This window comes from Gigantopelta aegis, chromosome 6 (assembly GCF_016097555.1).
Source record: "Gigantopelta aegis isolate Gae_Host chromosome 6, Gae_host_genome, whole genome shotgun sequence".
Classification (NCBI taxonomy): domain Eukaryota; kingdom Metazoa; phylum Mollusca; class Gastropoda; order Neomphalida; family Peltospiridae; genus Gigantopelta; species Gigantopelta aegis.
The window spans coordinates 12,095,736-12,113,991 of record NC_054704.1 but is presented as its reverse complement, the minus strand read 5'-3'; the positions used below and the strand labels follow the sequence as shown (position 1 = coordinate 12,113,991).

At 38.6% G+C, this 18,256-nt stretch overlaps 1 protein-coding gene across 3 annotated transcripts in view; it reads left to right on the top strand.

The window, feature by feature from the left end:
- The window catches only part of LOC121375426 (syntaxin-binding protein 4-like), a 44,500-nt gene that overhangs the window by 7,533 nt on the left and 18,711 nt on the right, over positions 1-18,256 (top strand). For 2 of the 3 annotated variants that reach the window (XM_041502874.1, XM_041502872.1), the window contains exons 5-13: positions 803-872; positions 3,216-3,290; positions 4,151-4,251; positions 7,909-8,102; positions 9,617-9,713; positions 11,981-12,111; positions 12,759-12,827; positions 13,278-13,334; positions 14,982-15,143. In XM_041502874.1, coding sequence (XP_041358808.1) covers positions 803-872; positions 3,216-3,290; positions 4,151-4,251; positions 7,909-8,102; positions 9,617-9,713; positions 11,981-12,111; positions 12,759-12,827; positions 13,278-13,334; positions 14,982-15,143 — 956 coding nt within the window. The remainder of the gene's footprint in view (positions 1-802; positions 873-3,215; positions 3,291-4,150; positions 4,252-7,908; positions 8,103-9,616; positions 9,714-11,980; positions 12,112-12,758; positions 12,828-13,277; positions 13,335-14,981; positions 15,144-18,256) is intronic. The other variant, XM_041502873.1, reaches the window with a different exon arrangement.

The window sequence follows — 18,256 nt, the reverse complement described above, 5'->3', positions numbered from 1 at the left end:
TTCTTTTTCTATCTAGACTTGGTCGCACTATTCATATGTTAGACACCCAAACAGCTGTAGTGACATATAGCTTATTGATAAAAGTATTTGCCTGATGTACTGTAGGTTTGTCATGGGATTGATCCCTCGTGGTGGAAATGGTATTATTTTCCTGTTCTAACCAGTGCTACACGACTGGTATTCCAAAGTCTATGGTACCTGTATGTGCTTTCCTGTCACACATTCTTATTTATTAATTGTATTTAAAAATATATTTTTTAAATATCTGTTTTACATAACATTAATAATTTCTATTCATTCAATATTTACCGGCCTTGGTGGCGTCGTGGTTCGGATCCCAGTCGAGGCATGGGATTTTTAATCCAGATACTGACTCCAAACCCTGAGTGAGTGCTCCGCAAGGCTCAATGGGTAGGTGTAAACCACTTGCACCGACCAGTGATCCATAACTGGTTCAACAAAGGCCATGGTTTGTGCTGTCCTGCCTGTGGGAAGCACAAATAAAAGACCCCTTGCTGAATGTCGTAAAAGAGTAGCCTATTTGGCGACAGCGGGTTTCCTCTAAAAAACAGTGTCAGAATGACCATATGTTTGATGTCCAATAGCCAATGATAAGATAAAAAATCAATATGCTCTAGTGGCGTCGTTAAATAAAACAAACTTTACTTTTTCATTCAATATTATAAAAAAATATGCCTAATCCATTTGTTCTTTGAAAAGCAATAAAATATGTTTTAATAATATAAAAAAAGAATTACTAGTACTTTATAAATTATATTGCAACTGTTTGTGTTATTTTCAGGTAACCTGCAGGAAGGTGACCAAATCTTAGAAGTTAATAACACCAGGCTGGATGACGTCTCGAATGAAAGGTACTAAAATTGTGGCTCATCCTGAGACAAGATCTAAAAATGTTAAATATAATGTAGTGCTTCCATTTTATATTATTTAACCATGATGCGTTCGCTGAGTATGTCTGTTTTTATTTTAAGTTTCTGTTTTACTGCTGCAATATAAATAAGGACTGTTTCTTGTTCCTGCCAGTGCACCATGACTGTGGTATGTGCTATCCTGTTTGTGGGATGGTGCATATAGAAGATCCCTTGCTACTAATGGAAAAATGTAGCAGGTTTCCCTCTTTAGACTATATATCAAAATCGCAGAATGGTTGACATCAAATAGCCAAAGATGAATAAATCAGTGCTCTAGTGGTGGTGTTTAACAAAATAAACCAACCTTTTAGTGGACTTTATTCAAGGGTCATAACTGTCCAAAAAAATGGAAATTATCCATGTTTTACATGGTTGTGGCCCTTGACATTAGGGGCTCGGTCATCTTCATAAATCAAGGCTAATATTCGTTCCTCGTATTCAGCCTTGATACATGTCGTCAAGAAATCGTGCCACAAAATGCTTATATTTCATTGGATGCGATGAGATCTGATTGCAACGAATTGCAACGCTCCTTATAGATTCCCTTGTTATTGTAAACAAAGATGTCAGCGTCTGGCAGTTAATTTTTGATATTGCTTTCAAGATTGTCACATGTTACCGATGCTGTGATTGGTCAGCGATGTCATCGTGTAAGGGACATAATCGGTGTTACAAATTTTCTTCCAATAGAGGGTGCTAGTAGTGGATATCAGTAATCTTGACTACATGTATGAAGGCTGAATACGAGGAACGAATATTAGCCTTGATTTATGAAGATGGGGCTCGGTATGAGACATGTAATGCTTTAGCAGTACTATAAAAATGCTTGTTTAATTCAAATATGTATAGAGCGAAAGTTGCAGCAGCTCCAAAAGGCAAAAAATAATAATTACAATTGTTTTTTATCATCCCTTTTGATAAGTTTTAAGGTTATGTTTTTTTTTTAACACTTTGAACAATTTTGGATCAGTCCTAAGATGCACTAAAGACAGTCAGAAAGCTAATTTTCCAAGTTGAAAATAGAGTATGAAATGCTTCGGAGTTTGTATTTCCGACTTTGTTTTTATTATTAACAGGCTTTTCCTACTTTTTCCTACTTTTTGGTCTTTGTCCTATTTTTCCTACTTTTTCTTAAAAATACCTGGTATTTCCTACTTTTTATTTCAAAATGCTGCAAATTGCTGTTAAGATGTACATATTGCTTGTGTTATTATAAAAGTCAACACTTAAAAAAAACACAATTTGCAGCAAGATATATATCTCCCAATTTGCGGCACCATATAATCTCAACATATTAAATTTTCACCCTGAAAGTCAATGTGAAATGAAATTTTATTTCTGTCACTCAAATGTTACTTTTGCCATGTCTAAAGTAGTATGCTCCTTCAATACTCACCTGAGTACTGGAGTTATAGCACTACATGGGTGTATAGTTATTAGTCCCCTACCGGTCTAACTGGAGGGGACTATAGGTTTCATTTCCATCCTTCTGTCTGTCCATCCATCTGTCGCACATAGAGGTTTCTGTATGTTTTTTCTCTCAATGGCTTGGCCATTTCAAATAAATGTATAACGTAAAATTCATGTTATGTTAGATAGAATAGAAAATATTTGTACAAACTGAGCACCACATAAAAATATTTTAGAATGTTTTCTCAGTAGTACCACTTTTAGGATTTGACACATTTGTTTTCCCAGTGTACGAGCATACTTAATGTTGCTACATACTGTTTCAGTCCTACTTTTTTCTTGTATTTTCCTACTTTTGTCGTACATTTTCTATATTTTCATTCCCACTTATGACCTACTTTTTCATAAGGGTGTGCTTGTAGCCTGATTAGTGAAAATAGCTAAATTTGTAAATGAAATCAGGGCTTCTAGATTATGGTAGTTCCACTCCCATGGCTAGTGACATTCAATGTTGGGCTAGTAAATAACTATTTTTGCCATGCCCGATGTCTAGTGAAAAAACAATTTGTCAAATGTTGCAGTTACGTCTATTTTATAAATATGAATATCCTGACTCCACCCCAACTCCCATTGTTAGTATTTTTAAGCTCTTTCTCCATCTTTAGGTGACATATCTGATTATTACTATTATTTAGTAAAATTGTATAAACTTAAAGTAAAGTAGGGCTAGTGAATTTTTAAAATCACTGCATGATCCCATAGCTAGTGAATTTAAAAAACATTCTAGAAGCCGTGGAAATACACCGTATAAAACAAGCAAGTCTCAATTATGTTAAGTTGTGTAATTATATTTTTTTATCACTCTTGTTCCAGGGCCGTGTCCATTTTGAGACAAGCTTCTGCCTCTGATCATGTTCAGATGGTCGTTGCTCGAGATGAGGAAGCCAGGTACCAGAGTTTTACTAACATTGTTATCTAGCAGTCATTTCGTATATGGACTGGCTTTTAATATTTCTGGGGCAGGACGTAGCTCAGTGGTAAACCTTGTTCCAGCCAGTGAACCTTGACTGGTATATCAAAGGCTGTGGTATGTGCTGTCCTGTTTGTAGGATGGTGCATATAAAAGATCCCTTGCTACTAATGGGAAAATGCAGCAGGTTTCCCTCCCTAAGATTATATGTCAGAATTACCAAATGTTTGACATTCAATAGCCGATTAGTAATAAATCAATGTGTTCTAGTTAAGTGGTGTTAAACAAAACAAATTTTAAAATTTAACTTTAATATTTCTGTGAATCTGTCTGTGTCTTTCTGTGTGTGAATTGCCTATTAATCTTATCTTGAATCATAATAGGCCAAAAAACTAAAATATGATATATTGTTTGTAATGCTCTTTTTAAATAAATCTTATAACCAGCATGTAGCCAATGGATGTCAGTTTGGTGAAAATAAGTTGGATACATTTTTAAACAATGATTTGTATGCTAAATGGTATTTAACGGACACTCATGTAGTTGTCTATTTCTTATATTATATCCTAAATAAAACAGGTTTAAAACATACTTGTATTTTTAAAACGTCTTTTTCAACTATTTCAGGTGAACTAATATGCCATAAAGTTATCAATTTTTATTGTGCCTATTTCATTGGATGGTATGGCTGTGGCAACTGGGTCATCACCTAGGAGCAGCCAGTTTTTAAATCGATAACAACACATAAATGTCTTATTGGTGTGTGTTATCATAAATAATGAATGATGTTCTCACCAACGGATATGTAATGATATTGTTTTTTTATTTGTGTATACAGGAATGAGTACTTGAGGTTTGTGAAGAACCACACTAGCCAAAGTCCTTTCTCTGAGAGTCCGGGGAGTCCATGGCCATCACAGACAGCAAGTATTAGTCCTGGTGTGTACAGCCATTCTTTAGTATTTAAATCTTGCTGTGGCTCCAAATCATATCATTTTAATCTCTCACCTTAATTTTTTCACAATGTCTGAATATTGATCTTGATGTGAATTAAAACTAATTTTCTTGCTTAAATACAGTTGCTGTTCAAGTACACTATCTTGGGCAAACACCTCAGTTTAGTTGTCTCTTTGTGAAAAGGCAGATTCTGATGCCAAATGTGCTTTGAATTTACCGTATGCCAGAGTTTGTGTCTCCTACAGTGATTTGGCAAGATGATTGGAATGGGTCCTCCCCAAACTAGGTTAATTTTGTTAATGTCATGACAGTACTGGGAGAGTTGCAGTCCTCCTTTTACTTCTTTAGCTATAGCTGTCCACTTGTTTACCATAGCTCTCCACTTGTTTACCATAGCTCTTCACTTCTTTACCATAGCTGTCCACTTGTTTACCCATAGCTCTCCACTTGTTTACCCATAGCTCTCCACTTGTTTACCATAGCTCTCCACTTGTTTGTTCATAGCTCTCCACTTGTTTGTTCATAGCTCTCCACTTGTTTGCGATAGCTCTCCACTTGTTTACCATAGCTCTCCACTTGTTTACCCATACATGTAGCTCTCAACTTGTTTACCACAGCTCTCCACTTGTTTGTTCATAGCTCTCCACTTGTTTACCATAGCTCTCCACCTGTTTACCATAGCTCTCCACTTGTTTACCCATAGCTCTCCACTTGTTTACCATAGTTCTCCACTTGTTTACCATAGCTCTCCACTTGTTTACCATAGCTCTCCACTTATTTGTTCATAGTGTCCATAGCTCTCCACTTGTTTGTTCATAGCTCTCCACTTGTTTACCATAGCTCTCCACTTGTTTACCCATACATGTAGCTCTCAACTTGTTTACCATAGCTCTCCACTTGTTTGTTCATAGCTCTCCACTTGTTTACCGTAGCTCTCCACTTGTTTACCCATAGCTCTCCACTTGTTTACCATAGCTCTCCAGTTGTTTGTTCATAGTGTTCATAGCTCTCCACTTGTTTGTTCATAGTGTTCATAGCTCTCCACTTGTTTGTTCATAGCTTTCCACTTGTTTACCATAGCTCTCCACTTGTTTACCCATAGCTGTCCATTTGTTTACCCATACATGTAGCTCTCAACTTGTTTACCATAGCTCTCCACTTGTTTGTTCATAGCTCTCCACTTGTTTGTCCATAGCCCCTCACTTGTTTACACATAGCCGTCCACTTGTTTACTCATAGCTGTCCACTTGTTTACTCATAGCTGTCCACTTGTTTACCATAGCTCTCCACTTGTTTACCCATATAACTGGCCTTGGTGGCATCGTGATTAAGTCATCGGTCTACAGGCTGGTAGGTACTGGGTTCGGGTCCCAGTCGAGGCATGGGATTTTTAATTCAGATACCAACACAAACCCAAACCCTGAGTGAGTGCTCCACAAGGCTCAATGGGTAGGTGTAAACCACTTGCACTGACCAGTGATCCATAACTGGTTCAACAAAGGCCATGGTTTGTGCTATCCTGCCTGTGGGAAGCGCAAATAAAAGATCCCTTGCTGCCTGTCATAAAAAAATAGCCTATGTGGCGACAGCGGGTTTCCTCCAATAGCCGATGATAAGATAAAAAATCAATGTGCTCTAGTGGCGTCGTTAAATAAAACAAACTTTACTTTGTTTACCCATACATGTAGCTCTCCACTTGTTTGTTCATAGGTCCCCACTTGTTTACCCATAGTTCTCCACTTGTTTGTTCATAACTCCCCACTTGTTTACCCATAGCTGTCCACTTGTTTACCATAGGACCCCACTTGTTTATTATAGCTGTCCACCTGTTTGCTATAGCTCTTCACTTGTTAACCATAGCTCTCCACTTGTTTACCCATAGCTGTCCACTTGTTTACCATAGCTCCAGACTTGTTTACCATAGCTCCCCACTTGTTTACCTATAGCTGTCCACCTGTTTACCATAGCTCCCCACTTATTTACCTATAGCTGTCTATCTGTTTACCATAGCTCTCCACTTGTTTGTTCATAGCTCTCCACTTGATTACCATAGCTCTCCACTTGATTACCATAGCTCTCCACTTATTTACCATAGCTCTCCACTTGTTTACCCATAGCTCTCCACTTGTTTACCATAGCTCTCCAGTTGTTTGTTCATAGTGTTCATAGCTCTCCACTTGTTTGTTCATAGTGTTCATAGCTCTCCACTTGTTTGTTCATAGCTTTCCACTTGTTTACCATAGATCTCCACTTGTTTACCCATAGATGTCCATTGTTTACCCATACATGTAGCTCCCAACTTGTTTACCATAGCTCTCCACTTGTTTGTTCATAGCTCTCCACTTGTTTGTCCATAGCCCCTCACTTGTTTACACATAGCCGTCCACTTGTTTACTCATAGCTGTCCACTTGTTTACCATAGCTCTCCACTTGTTTACCCATATAACTGGCCTTGGTGGCATCGTGATTAAGTCATCGGTCTACAGGCTGGTAGGTACTGGGTTCGGGTCCCAGTCGAGGCATGGGATTTTTAATTCAGATACCAACACAAACCCAAACCCTGAGTGAGTGCTCCACAAGGCTCAATGGGTAGGTGTAAACCACTTGCACCGACCAGTGATCCATAACTGGTTCAACAAAGGCCATGGTTTGTGCTATCCTGCCTGTGGGAAGCGCAAATAAAAGATCCCTTGCTGCCTGTCATAAAAAAGTAGCCTATGTGGCGACAGCGGGTTTCCTCCAATAGCCGATGATAAGATAAAAAATCAATGTGCTCTAGTGGCGTCGTTAAATAAAACAAACTTTACTTTGTTTACCCATACATGTAGCTCTCCACTTGTTTGTTCATAGGTCCCCACTTGTTTACCCATAGTTCTCCACTTGTTTGTTCATAACTCCCCACTTGTTTACCCATAGCTGTCCACTTGTTTACCATAGGACCCCACTTGTTTATTATAGCTGTCCACCTGTTTGCTATAGCTCTTCACTTGTTTACCATAGCTCTCCACTTGTTTACCCATAGCTGTCCACTTGTTTACCATAGCTCCAGACTTGTTTACCATAGCTCCCCACTTGTTTACCTATAGCTGTCCACCTGTTTACCATAACTCCCCACTTATTTACCTATAGCTGTCTATCTGTTTACCATAGCTCCTCACTTGTTTACCCATAGCTGTCCACCTGTTTACCATAGCTCCCTACTTGTTTACCATAGCTCCCCACTTGTTTACCCATAGCTGTCCACCTGTTTACCATAGCTCCCTACTTGTTCACCATAGCTCCCCACTTGTTTACCCATATCTGTCCACCTGTTTACCATAGCTCTTCACTTGTTTACCCATAGCTCTCCACTTGTTTACCCATAGCTCTCCACTTCTTTACTATAGCTCTCCACTTCAGTTCCATAGCTCTCCATTTCTTTACCATAGGTCTCCACCTCCACCCATAGTTATTTTTTTATGTCACCCATAACAATAGGTATCATAGCTCTCCACTTCTTTACTAATAGCTCACCATTTCTTCACTCATATCTCTCCACTTATTTTCTATAGCTCTCTCCCATAATTCAGGTTTCTCCTCTCCCATCTCTCTCGGCTGAACTCCTTGTGTGTTTTGTATCATAATACTTTTGTTTTGCAGGTTCCCCAATGTCGAACGAGGCTGAGGCAAGTTCTGGGTTTTTAGACCGGAGCGATCCACTTTTATCACCTTTTTCGTCTGCATGTCACTCACCACGTAGTGTCGATAGGTTAGGAAAGTCACCCGGTAACTCACTGTCCCGACATCACTCCATAGATCCACACGAAAAACTCAAAGTGGAAAAGTTACAAGTTGTAAGTTCTTACATGCATGCGTACTGGCAATAGTAGTATATCGGGGTACATTTTGTTTTCAAAATTGTGATTAGCAGTATTTTAAGTTAACTGAAATTTTGATTAGCAATTATTGTTTAATGTTTTAAAATTGGGTAGCGATCTCTGAAACTTACGTGTATGGTGAATCATGACGCAGTACTGAATAAAATGTTCCCAGTATATTGTTCTGTATTAGATTGCATATTATTGACACAGTTATATTGTAGTGTGGAATACTGCCTCGTTTCAAATATTTTTATATGTCACTGCCACTAAATGGTGTAGGAGCATATATCAATTATCATTAGGTTTGTCTTCGTGTCTTTTGTCCTTGGAAATGACGTCAACCTCAAATGATGTCAAATTCGAATGACATCATTTTGGATATCCTTACATAAAAATAAACCAGTGGTTAACATTTTTTGTTTTCTTAATGCTGGACAGTTTTTAGTGTAAAGTTGCTATAAAAATGCTCTTGTTTGATGACCATGAAGGCATAAGTCAGTTATGGCGTGTCATGGAAGTATGTTTGCTTAAATGTCAATAAATGTATTGCCGTGACCTCGATTAATTTGCATCTAATTTGCAAAGTTATGCAAATTTTGTAAGTATGTGATCTGAAAAATATCACATACCAGTAGTTCGATTACACTGGATATGCTAACTATTATATGATAAATGTATATATTTAATTATGTCTATCCTCTATAATAAGTTAATTTAACACTGGTGTACTACATTATTCAGTGGACTGAAAACATGTCCCAAGTATGATTTACTCTCACTATTTCCCCAGATCCCATCAGACATGAGACCCTGGTCAAATATCCTGGATAAACCCCTGGGAAGTGGATTCTCTTTTGTCTTATTAAACAAAATACCCTGTGAGCATAGGGTGGGGGTTCAGTCCTTTGAATGTAACTTCATCACATAACCGATTGGCAGTTCACTTTAATATATATTGAGTAATTAAATTGCAAACAATATGACAGTTCGTGTGAAATATTGTTCCATGGGATATATGAAAGAAAGCAGCTTTAAGTTGAAATTGACATTTGCATACAAAACTTATATAATGTGTTGTATTGTGTTTTTAACCAAAGGACCAAAGAAACCACAGAGGACAAATATTGTATTAGGTTATTTATTCAATATGTGTAGCAATATTAATCAACTGATGTAGTCATACTGTCGTAAAATAGAGGCATGACATCGTAAATGTTTACATTGTCATGAGATTCCATTAAATATCACAATAATTATATATTGGTGATAAATTGAATACTATATTCATTGCCATTTGATTCCATTTATCTTACAACTGGTTGATTAAAATGTATCTAACTCACTTTCAATCTAACTCACTTTCACTTATTAAACAATTTTTAAACAACTCTTATGATAAATGGTATCAAATGAATTTAATATCTTTGATATACCAGTATCTTCCCATGGTGATATTGTGGAATACATTGGTGTTGTAATATTTGTAGGCTCTGCGTTTCCTTGGCTTGGAGCCGACACCAGAACAGCGACAGGAACTACACAGCAGACTAGAGGTGGATGAAGAGGGAAAGGTCAGCTATGGAGGTATGTTCTTTCTTCTTAACTTGACTTCATGCTTATAATCCATTTAAGGTTCAAGCATGCTATTCTGGGCACACACCTCTGCTATTTATTTCGACTGTATCTAGAGTCTCCACGAGTACTCGGGTACGGGTCGAGTCTAGCAAGACTCGAGCCCATTCACAGGACTCGAGTACCCGTGCAAGGTGGAATACAATTATCAACTATAATACAATGGACAATGTAGGACAATAACCAACGATATATGTTGCACAATAATTACATGATCATGAGCTGGTTTCTTTTTTTAAACTGGCCGTCCATCTGTAACAACACTGAACATATCAACCGGTTTGTAAATGCAGTAGGGCCTACAATGGCATGATTTGGCATCCATGTTCAACTCTGGAATTAAGATGCATAATGCTATTTTACATTATTCCTTAATCTCATCATCATCTAGTGTAAGCGTCGGGTACTCGGGTATGGGTCGAGTTTGACCCTCAAGTACTCGAGTCCACTATTTTAGACCCGTGGAGGCCCTAACTGCATCAGGAGCTCAGAGTTCAGGCCTCTGAGAATTGAACATTTGTGTAAACCATTTATTGGTGATGCAAAAATTAATTCAGGTAACCCATTTAATTTTTATGTAACCTGTCATGACCATGTAAATGATGTCATAAATTCAGTGTGCGAATGAAAAGTGGGTGACACATGAATGAAACTATCACTCTCACAATTTTCAGATGCCTGGAGTTTGAACATAAAAATTAGTTACCTACAAAACTTTTGAAAGGTTTTTGTTGTAAACAAAATACTCACTACAGCAATTTTCTGCTTGTCAACAGCATATTTATTCCAGTAAATTTTACAAGAAATAAAATTTAAATTAAAACAGATTTTTTTTATATCTTCAACTGACATCAATGATTTTTATCCAGCTGTAGAAAACTGCTATGAGTGAAGTCATTGAGTCCTTATTTTACTGCTATTGCCAAGTAAAATTTTAAAAGAAATTGAATTTGAGAATCATCGTCTCTTTCAAAACAGAAGTATGGCTACTAATATGCAGTCTGAATCTTTTGTTAATTTCTCTTTGTGTTCTGCACAAGGAATTCGGCACAACAAAATACCATACATGGATGAGTCTTCATAAGATGTATGTTATACCTCTTGGTCAGTTAATAGCAATATTGGTCTTTAGGAATTGCCTCCCTTTAATGGCTCTCCTAGATATGTGGATGCATAGCTGTGGAACAGAGAAACAAATCTTTAGATTAGGCCCAGGTTTACAATATATATTTTTTCAAATGCCAATTTCTAACAGATGGTATTATGCTGCCTTAAAAATTCTTGACCGTTTATTGGTACCATTATGGTAGGTAACTGCAGATATAATAATGACAGTACTGAAAAATCAAACTTTAGGAAATGGGTTCTGATGTCTTGTGTTAGTGAGTGAAAATAAGGCTGTTTCCGGTTGCACTATACCAATTAATTTCTGGCTGGGTCGAAGTTCGAGGTGTACCAAACTTTTGATAGAGAAGTTAACACCACAAGTCCTGTGATTGGTTATAAATGTGAGTGTGTTGGTTGTAAAAAAAATTAGTTTCATCTGGGCTAAAAATGTATGCAATTTTATTTGATGTAGTACCACCGTGTCAAGTAGCCTTGTGCTTGGAACATGTATGGGGTACCTGTAAAAAAAAGTACTAAAATTTTGTGCGAAACTAGGGGTGTTGCAGAAACATCTGGTTATACCGAAAATGAGCCATGAAAGGTACCATTTTCTGCAGTTAATACTTTGAGGTAGGGGTTGTAGTACTGATATTTATGGGTCACAGTTTGGTTGATATATTGCATATAGTGTTTTTAAACACAAACGTTAACATGGTCGCCTATGGGATTTGAATTGGTATAGTCCAACCTTCCATATTGGTATATTTCTGGAATGGTGGCCATCTTGAATTTCAAAATGGCCAATTTTATACTGCTACTTAAAAAAAAGATGTTTAGCAACTACCATTTTGCATTTTATTACAAAAAGTAGCGTATTGGTTTAGTGAATTGTAAAGTGGATTTTCATTTCATAAAATGTATTGATAAAATATTTTGAGGACGGCTCAATCTCTTTCAGTTCTTTTGTCCTACAGTAATTAAGATTTTGTTAATCAAATCTCAATTAGGATTATACATTGCAGTTAGGATTATATTTCAGTTATCTTTACTTGATAGGCGAAATATATTAATATTTATTCAAAATGATGAAAATCTTATTACTTTTGTTGTAGATTTTGTAAGAGCAGCTAAAGACGTCTTCCATATGCAGCGTAAGTGTCGCAACATCATCTGGCCTGGCAGTGCAGTTATCCTAGCGGCAGCCGATGTTGCACAGAATGACGGAGAGACGTATGAAGATGAGGTTTGTTGTTACTGTATTATTTATCTTGAGTAACTGGAAATAAAAACCAAGCAAACATTGTTACTCCCAGCACACATAAAACTGAAACTTTACATATTATTTTTCTCAAAATTGACATTATATAAAAATTAATAATTGTAAATACGGCAAATGAAATTACACTCTATTTGAAATGTTTGATGTCATTTTGCATTTTACATATCATGACAGCATTGTTTAGTAGCTATTACTAATTGAATAACAGGTTACCTATGACCTGATTTCAACCATGATTCCTGATTCAAGTAAAAATGGACCACTTAGAGTTTTTGGTTCATGCAAGTATAAATTGAAATAATTTTATCCATATTTTTTTATGATCAGCTGTGCATGTGCTTAATATTTCTTCAGTTACATGTAATACCTGCGTCAACTCTGGGAACATTTTGTTTTCAAAATCTTGATTAGTGATATTGCTAGTCAATTGAAAATTAATTTGCAATGACTGTTTAATGTATTAAAATTGTTTAGCGATCTCTGAAACTTGTGTAGTGAATCGCAATGTGATACTAAAAAAAAAGGTTCATTGAAACTAGATGGTAACTTTTCACTTGAATCACAGATCAGGGTTCAAGCATCAGGCCTAATTTCTTGAAATAATGTTTCAGATTGAGGAAGATTTTGATGCAATTATTCAAGAAAGGAATGAGCTTCGTGCTGAAAATCAGAAACTTAAGGTATGACTGAACAGGATAATAATATTTAGTGGTGTGATTTGCATACTCAGAAATGAACATTCTTTAAGTGTTTGGGAATTCTGAAAACTTTCCATATTCTTCTTTGTTGATGAAAGCTCATAATAACCTACACACTGCATATTTTTCAAGACCATGTTCAATAATTCCCAGATATTTTGTCCTGTATCATTTTCATCCCTGTATACTAAATTTGAAATAATATTTTTGGAGATCTATGTGCATAGTAGGCTATATCACTAATTTGGTTACATTGTATGCTACTTATTAACATTTACATGTATCTGACCAATATCCATGTCTTTATTTTGTTACTAACATGTTGAAGTAATGGTTTGTCACTCTTTGAAATGTTCCAACTCTGTGTTGGAGAATAAAATGTGATGAACTATGTGACTGACGATACTGACCAGTAGTTGTGTTGCTTTTCAGGAGATATTACAAGAGAAAGATAGAGTGTCCCATCTTGAACTTCTTAAAGTCAGACATGTGAGTGTAGATTAGTTTTTTCATCTTTTAAAAAATAATACGTTGAACATACTTCTTTGTGGAGGATGGGATAAATTTGTCATTCTCCCCACTGTAATCTAATGGTAGATTACATGTTTTTGGAGTGGGACATAGTCCAGTGGTAAAGCGCTCGCTTAATGCACGGTCAGTCTAGGATTGATCCCCCGTCGGTGGGCCCATTGGGCTATTTCTCGTTCCAGCCAGTGCACCACAAATGGTATATCAAAAGCTGTGGTGTGTGTTATCTTATCTGTGGGATGATGCATATAAAAGATCCCTTGCTGCTAATCGAAAAGAGTAGCCCATGAAGTGGTGACAGCGGGTTTCATATCTCAATATCTGTGTGGTCCTTAACCATATGTCTGACGCTATATAACTGTAAATAAAATGTGTTGAGTGTGTCGTTAATAATAATAAAATATCCTCTGCACTGTTTAGGCTGTTTACAACCACAGTTTAAATAAAACTTCTTTTTTTTTTTTTGGTCAGTGGATATCAACATCTGTTGTTATGAGGCAACATACAACGTTTATTGTCTTTATTGTTGGATAAAAGTCATTCAGAAAGTATTCCACTCAATGCTTTCATACTGCTGACTGTACATTTTTATGTGACCAGTATAAGACAAAGAATTACATGTTAAACAAAGAAATTTGACCTTTATGATAATAATATATCAAAGCAGGAAAACTAAGTTCTTTAATAATAAAATATATACCCGGTATTTAAAATTGTGATTTCAAAGTAAATGTTCCAATCAAAGAAAAGAAAGAAGTGTTTTATTTAACGACGCACTCAACACATTTTATTTACGGTTATATGGCGTCAGACATATGGTTAAGGACCACACAGATTTTTTTAGAGGAAACCCGCTGTCGCCACATAGGCTACTCTTTTATGACAGGCAGCAAGGGATCTTTTATTTGCGCTTCCCACAGGCAGGATAGCACAAACCATGGCCTTTGTTAAACCAGTTATGGATCACTGGTCGGTGCAAGTGGTTTACACCTACCCATTGAGCCTTGCGGAGCACTCACTCAGGGTTTGGAATCGGTATCTGGATTAAAAATTCCATGCCTCGACTGGGATCCGAACCCAGTACCTACCAGCCTGTAGACCGATGGCCTGCCACGACGCCACCGAGGCCGGTTGTTCAGATCAAAGTGATATTATTAACTAACTAACCATTAACCCCTGTTGTGGACAGACAGCCCAAGTAGCTGAAATGTAGTCCTATAGGACAGTGTGCTTGAACTTCATGTAGATATACAGTCAAGTTAAAGTTAAAACTAAAGTTTGTTTTGTTTAACGACACCACTAGAACACATCGATTTATTAATCGTCGGCTATTGCATGTCAAACATTTGTTAATTTCGACATAGTCTTAGAGAGGAAACCCACTACATTTTTCCATTAGTAGCAAGGGATCTTTTATATGCACCATGCCACAGACAGAACAGCACATACCACAGCCTTTGATATACCAGTTGTGATGCACTGGACTGTAATCATAAAAATAAATTAACCAAAAAACCCTAAATAAAATTATTTCTTTTGTAGCAAATATTTATAAACATATTTTTAAAAGCCAGTCATAAGCATGTGTTAGTATTTCCTATCATTCAGGAGGCTCAGTGTGCCATCCAGGAGTGCAGAGACCTGCGTAAAAAGTATGAAATCGCACAGAAAGCCCAGCAGGCAGCCCGCGGGATAGAACAGGACTACGAGGATGTCGTGTCACTGCTGGAAAACGAAATCACTCAGCTCAGAAGTCAGCTTGCTAAACCGGTATGTTTATTTTGATGTGAAATCATAAAACACTCTGGCCGGCTCATTCAGTTCATCATTTAGTCGATCACACACACTCAATATGCACTCACTCATTAACCCATTATTTTACTCACCCACCCACCCACATTCACTCATTCATTCATCCATTATTTCACTCGCCCACCTACCCACGCAGACACCCACGCACATGCATCTGCACACACATACATAGGCTCGCTCACTTATTCATCCATCCATTGTTTCACTCCGTCACTCACCCATACTCACTCATTTATCCATCCATTCAGTATTTCACTCATCCACCCACCCCTACAGACAGACACACATGCACATGCATGCACACACACGCTCGCTCACTTATTCATCCATTATTTCATTCATCCAAAATACACTCATTAGCACTCTATTTGCACTTTCCCACCTATGCACTTGCTCAGTACTCACCCGCTCAATGACTGGCTTATTTACTCACTCATTCAGGGGTTTCCCCAGGGTCGTTAGGCGTAGTGGACCGACACGCCTTGGTCCGTAAAGTAAGCGCTTTGACGGTGTGGAAGCGCCTTAAATCAATTGCCGCTATGCCTTGATTTGAAGTACTTTTGAAAAACAATTATCACAAGTACGAGCGTGGCAGTCGACTACCTCTTGCAAACAACTTGTGTACCAGTATACCAAGCACACCTAATCACCATGACAGGTAAAACACGTCCTAAATACCTAACCAGTCGTCTGCTCACAATTGGTGTTTGGTAATTTTACCACATCTAATGGGACCGCTAATCCATCAGGAAGGCACTTACGCGTAACGGGATTCCCGTGCCGAGCAATCAAGCTTCAAGGCCGATCAAAGAAGATGCCCATTGACAGAATCAACTGTACTATTTAATTCAGTAAACAATAGGTGAAGCACTTTTTAATAGTATAGTTAAAGCCGCACACCCTAGTTCCATCCAGCGAAAATAAATTATAATTTGGTTAATCTACAAACCTGTAACACACTTAGATCACGTTTTTATCAAATGGAGTGAAAAAGCAGGTTTTATATCGATAAATACCATGGGAATCCCCATGTCCCAATTGCTTGAAATAATTTTGAAAGTTTGTATTCTGATGTCACCGGTAGATGTCGCTCAAAGCACAACAATGCCTACGTCACGACAAATTTCACAGACTTGGGGTGCGTTCTTTTCACCTGTCCTGGACATGTTCCAACTGTTCTGTCCTGGTTGTATCCCCTCTCCAGATATCGTAGGACTTAGCAAAATTATTGGTTTTAAGGGTTTGTAAAGTTTTGTATTGAGATACTTACTTGTCTGAACTTTATTGTTTCTGAAAATGTTCACGAGCTGTGAAGAAACATCTCACAAATGAACAACAACAAATGATGTTGATCGCGCGAACCGTGCACGAGAAAACAAACCGAACCAAAATGATAACGGTCACGTGGTATACCAACGTCTGTGACATTGAAATGGAAATATCCCGTCTAAAAATAGATTAGACCGTGTCTGCTCAACGTTTTTTTCTCAAACGTGCGCCCGTTTTTCAGAAATACGAAAAATGCATTTTGTGGTATTACAAACACCAGGATTACCAGGATTACCAAAAAACACTTCAGGTGAATGGAAATGTATACTCTTCAAAAAAAGAAACGCAAAAGGGTACAAATGGGTTATAACTCCGATTTTATGTTTCCTACCGGTTCATGCTTTGTGAATATAAGGTCATTGCATGTCCCAAACATATTCCCACGGTTACATTCGATAAAACGCAGCTACTGTACAATAAAGTTCCAAAATGTGAATATTCGCAAAAACGCAGCCACGTGCAAACCATGTCACCACTGCACGTGCGTTGTCTGCACGTGCAGCATGAACACCGACAGTATAAAAGTGCAGGGTGTTCGCTTGCCTGGCCTCTGTATCTGGCCGACAGTTGACAATCCAGGACATGCCAAGTCTCAGTGAACCGCAGAGAAACAATGCCATCGGCCGACTAGACGCAGGCGAATCCAGAACGGCCGTTGCCAGGGCATTCCATGTGTCCCCAAGCACCATCTCCAGACTGTGGGACCGTTACCAGCAACATGGATCAACACGTGACCTCCCTAGATCCGGTCGACCACGGGTCACTACATCCGGGCAGGACCGCTACATCCGGGTACGCCACCTTCGGGAACGATTGACTACTGCCACCTCCACAGCCGCAGCAATACCAGGTTTGTGCAGGATATCCGACCAGACCGTACGGAACCGCCTACGTGAGGTAGGAATTCGTGTCAGACGTCCAGTTCGAGGTGTCATCTTAACACCACAACACCGTCGACTCCGACTGCAGTGGTGCCAGATTCATCGACAATGGCCTCAACTGCGATGGAGACAGGTGTGGTTCAGTGATGAGTCCCGATTTCTGCTCCGACGTCATGATGGAAGATGTCGCGTGTATAGGTGTCGTGGTGAACGTTATGTGGCAAACTGCGTGCAGGAAGTGGACAGATTCGGCGGGGGTAGTGTCATGGTGTGGGCAGCCATCTCACACACTGGCAGAACTGACCTGGTCCACGTGCAGGGCAACCTGAATGCACAGGGCTACATTGACCAGATCCTCCGGCCACACATCGTTCCAGTTATGGCCAACGCCAACGCAGTTCAACATGACAACGCCAGGCCTCACACAGCACATCTCACAACGGCTTTCCTACAGAACAACAACATTAATGTCCTTCCTTGGCCATCGATATCACCGGATTTGAACCCAATTGAGCATCTATGGGACGAGTTGGACCGACGCCTCCGACAGCGACAACCACAGCCCCAGACCCTGCCCGAGCTGGCAGCAGCCTTGCAGGCCGAGTGGGCCACCATCCCCCGGGACGTCATCCGTACTCTGGTTGCTTCAATGGGCAGGCGGTGCCAGGCAGTTATCAACACACGCGGAGGCCACACCCGGTATTGACTCCAGATGACCTTGACCTTGGTGGTGTGTCCTATCACTTACTCACAATGGACTAGAGTGAATTGTGAACAATCCTGCAACATTTGGTAATTATAGGACTCACCATTCAATAATTAAATCAATTCTCCAAATGTTACGACAATGTGGTTTTGAGT